Consider the following 3,181-nt stretch of genomic DNA (forward strand, 5'->3'; position numbering starts at 1 on the left):
TATTTAGAGAGTGCCCTTAAAATGTTCTGAATCTACCTAAACAAGGGAGAGGGATGGAAGGTGGGTCCTCTCTTCACATCCACTCAAACAAGCAAGAGACACTTCAAAGAGACCATTCCCTAGGGCTTCATGTGGGCACCTTCTCCACTAGCACCCAGAAGGTGCTGTGACGTGGCGCCAGGAGCACGTGGCAGAGCCTATCTGCCCCTCCCCCCAGCTAGAGGGCAGTCTAGGGCTCCCATTGAGACGTCACCCCAGCAGCCAGCTTGATCGACTACCTGTTCCCCAGGAGACGCCACAGACCTCTCCCAAGAGTCTCAGAGCAAAGCCAGAGGGTCCTTGGCCCTAACCAGCGAACCTCCTTGAGCAAGGCTCCCGCTTCCAGACTGACACTCCCCCCACTTCCGACACATCCAACGAGAGAAGAGGTCCCTCAAATTTCTCTGAGAAAGGAAGTCCTCATGAGTGAGGCAGGAGAGGCCACCCTCATGGAGGCGGCAAACTCAGTCTCCCCCCAAGCCACGGAGAAAGATCTGTTGTCCTTGGGAGGCGGAGATTTTCCCGGGGCCCTTGTCACCAGCAACCACAGCAGGGATGAGATCCCAGAGGCCACCGCGGCAGCAAGCGCCCAGGGAAATGTCATCGCCACAAGGGTGCTTGGCTATGTCCAGTGGTTCAACGTGAAGAAAGGATACGGTTTCATCAGCAGGAACGATACCCAGGAAGATGTATTCGTGCACCAGACGGCCATCACCCGGAATAACCCTCACAAATACCAACGCAGCGTGGGCGACGGCGAGATGGTGGAGTTCGATGTGGTGCTGGGCAAGCGGGGCACCGAGGCCGCTAATGTGACTGGTCCAGCGGGCGCCCCAGTGGAGGGCAGCTGGTTTGCTGCCAACCGCCCGGGCTTTTGCCATGGCTACTACAACCCCCACCGCGTGCCTCAGCCTCGCGGCCTCAGGAGCACTGAGGACAATGTCAACAAGCACGAAGGCAGCAGCCGCGATGGCCTCACCGTGGCCCAGGGCCAGAGTGGCCGCCTGCCGAGCTGTCCCCCAGACCAAGGGCTGCAGTGTTTCCCGCCCTCCCGCAGACCCCAGGCCGTGACCGAGAGACTGCCCGGGCTCCCAGCTCCAGCCAGCGGCCTGCAGGACTCCCTCCAGTCCGGGTCCACCCCTACCACAGGCCCCGAGTGCGCACCGCTGCGGCGAGGGCCTTGTGTTAGCTACCGGCTGAGTCGCCCTAGAGGCCAAGGCCCTGTTCCTGGTCCTAAACCCTCACTCGGCATCTCCGAAGAGCTGAAAGCACTGGGCAAGGAGAGCTGGTGCAATGAGGGAGTCCTGCCGCAGAAACCCCTGCCACGTTATGGATTCTGGTACCCCAACGACCTATGCCTCCGCCTGCTGCAACTGCGTGATGCCCAGGGCCAGAATCCCGAAGCAGGAGCTGGTAAGATCCGGAAGGGCCCTGCTGAAATAACCGCTTTTGTTGCCAAGAAGAGAAGCATTGCAAAAGAGGTGGATACCGCAGTCGCGCATGCCCCCTCTGCTCAGGCTGAGTAACAGCCACACTACCTTTCCAGGGACTCCCTGGCCTGGGCTGCAGGTGATGTCCCCCTGAGGAGATGGTGCTGTTTGGTGTTACACAGCCGAAATATCCATATTGACTGGTAGATTTGTGCCCTGAAAAAATACATGCCCCTTCCCCAAGGTTTGAGGATAAACTACAAAATCTACATATTTCTAAACTCCCACTTACCGTCTGCTTTGGTAGTTTCTGTACACACACACACACACACACACAGACAGACAGACAGACACACACACACACACACACACACACACACACTCACAGGTGTGCACCTCCGAATCTATTCTTTTTAAATATCTGAACAGGATCATGGCTATTCTGCATCCCTAGGTGAGTTAGTTGAAGTACTTCAAAAATAGTTTTATTTTTAATGCAAAACGAAGGTTATCTGATATTGAAAATTATCTGGCATTGTTATCTGATATTACTCACCTGAGTGGTCATTTTTTCAATAAATCATTTCATGATTATTTATTTGTTATCATTGTTGTCTGATTTTTTTTAAAGTCTGCCAGCACATAATTGTACTAAGAGTGTTCTTTAAGTCTTTTTTTTAAAACAGGTTTTAGCAAACATACCTGCTTTTCTTTTGACACATCACAAAGTTAAGGCTAATTCTAGACTTATAGATTGAACCTCTTAGGATATTCTAAAGAATTAGAAGACACGGATAGGGAAGAAGTGTTCCCATTACTTTCTTTTTTATCCTCTTCCCCTGAGCAATTAGTCTACCCACACTTATTGCTTAGGCACTCTCCAAGGCAAAACACAAAAAACTGAACCAAATCCCATGACAAGCAAGAAAATGTGTCACTCTGGAAACAGAATTTGCCTCTTCTGTATTTTTTTCTTTCAATAGATTCAGTCTAATAACATTTAAGTATTTAAAAGGAAATGGACATGTGGGGCTACGCGGTGGAGGAGATGGGGAAAAGCTGGTCAAAAGGTACAAACTTTCAGTTATAAGATGAGTAAGTTCTGGGAACCTAATGTACAGCATGATGACTAGTTAACAATACTGTTTTATATATTTGAACGTTGCTGTTATATACAGCTTTAATGTTCTCAGCATGACAGCAACAACAAAACGGTAATTGTGTGAGTAGGATGTGTTAATCATCCTTATCTTCGTAAACATTTCACAGTAAATACCTGCATCAAACTACGAATTCGTACATATTAAATTTATACAACTTATATGTCAAATACATCTCAATAAACCTTGGAAAAATGGAAAAAAATAAAGGAAAATGGGCGTGGAAGCAGGTACTGTTGTTAATACCTCTGGAGATGAAGAGAAACAGCAGGTCCATAGTTTCCATCTGTGATTCCTGGTGGAATCCATCCAGGGGATCTGTAGAGGATTCCTGGAAGGGTGAGCAAGTGATGTTCAGCCCACCTCTGACCCTTTCACATCAAACAGAGAAGCTCTAACTTCTCTTTCCTGGTTTTCATTTGAAAAATACAGTGGGCTTGGTGGGTGGGAGGCAGGGGTTGAGTCTTGGGGTTGGGGGGAGTGGGCAATTAATAAATTTGAAGCCAACAGAGGTCTTTAAAACCTCATTTTACAAATTGAGGAAATTAGATT

General features: G+C 49.1%; 1 protein-coding gene across 1 annotated transcript; it reads left to right on the plus strand.

Annotated features, from left to right (window-relative positions):
- Nucleotides 1-461: 461 nt before the first annotated feature.
- On the plus strand, nucleotides 462-1,565 carry LOC117013942 (Y-box-binding protein 3-like). The gene has a single exon (XM_033091587.1). It carries the CDS (start codon nucleotides 462-464, stop codon nucleotides 1,563-1,565), a length of 1,104 nt encoding a protein of 367 aa, XP_032947478.1.
- The last annotated feature ends 1,616 nt before the right edge of the window (nucleotides 1,566-3,181 follow it).

Source organism: Rhinolophus ferrumequinum, chromosome X, assembly GCF_004115265.2.
Source record: "Rhinolophus ferrumequinum isolate MPI-CBG mRhiFer1 chromosome X, mRhiFer1_v1.p, whole genome shotgun sequence".
Classification (NCBI taxonomy): Eukaryota; Metazoa; Chordata; class Mammalia; order Chiroptera; family Rhinolophidae; genus Rhinolophus; species Rhinolophus ferrumequinum.

Coding starts and splice junctions, on each gene's coding strand:
- LOC117013942 (XM_033091587.1), top strand. CDS start 462: ATGAGTGAGGCAGGAGAGGCCACCCTCATGGAGGCGGCAAACTCAGTC.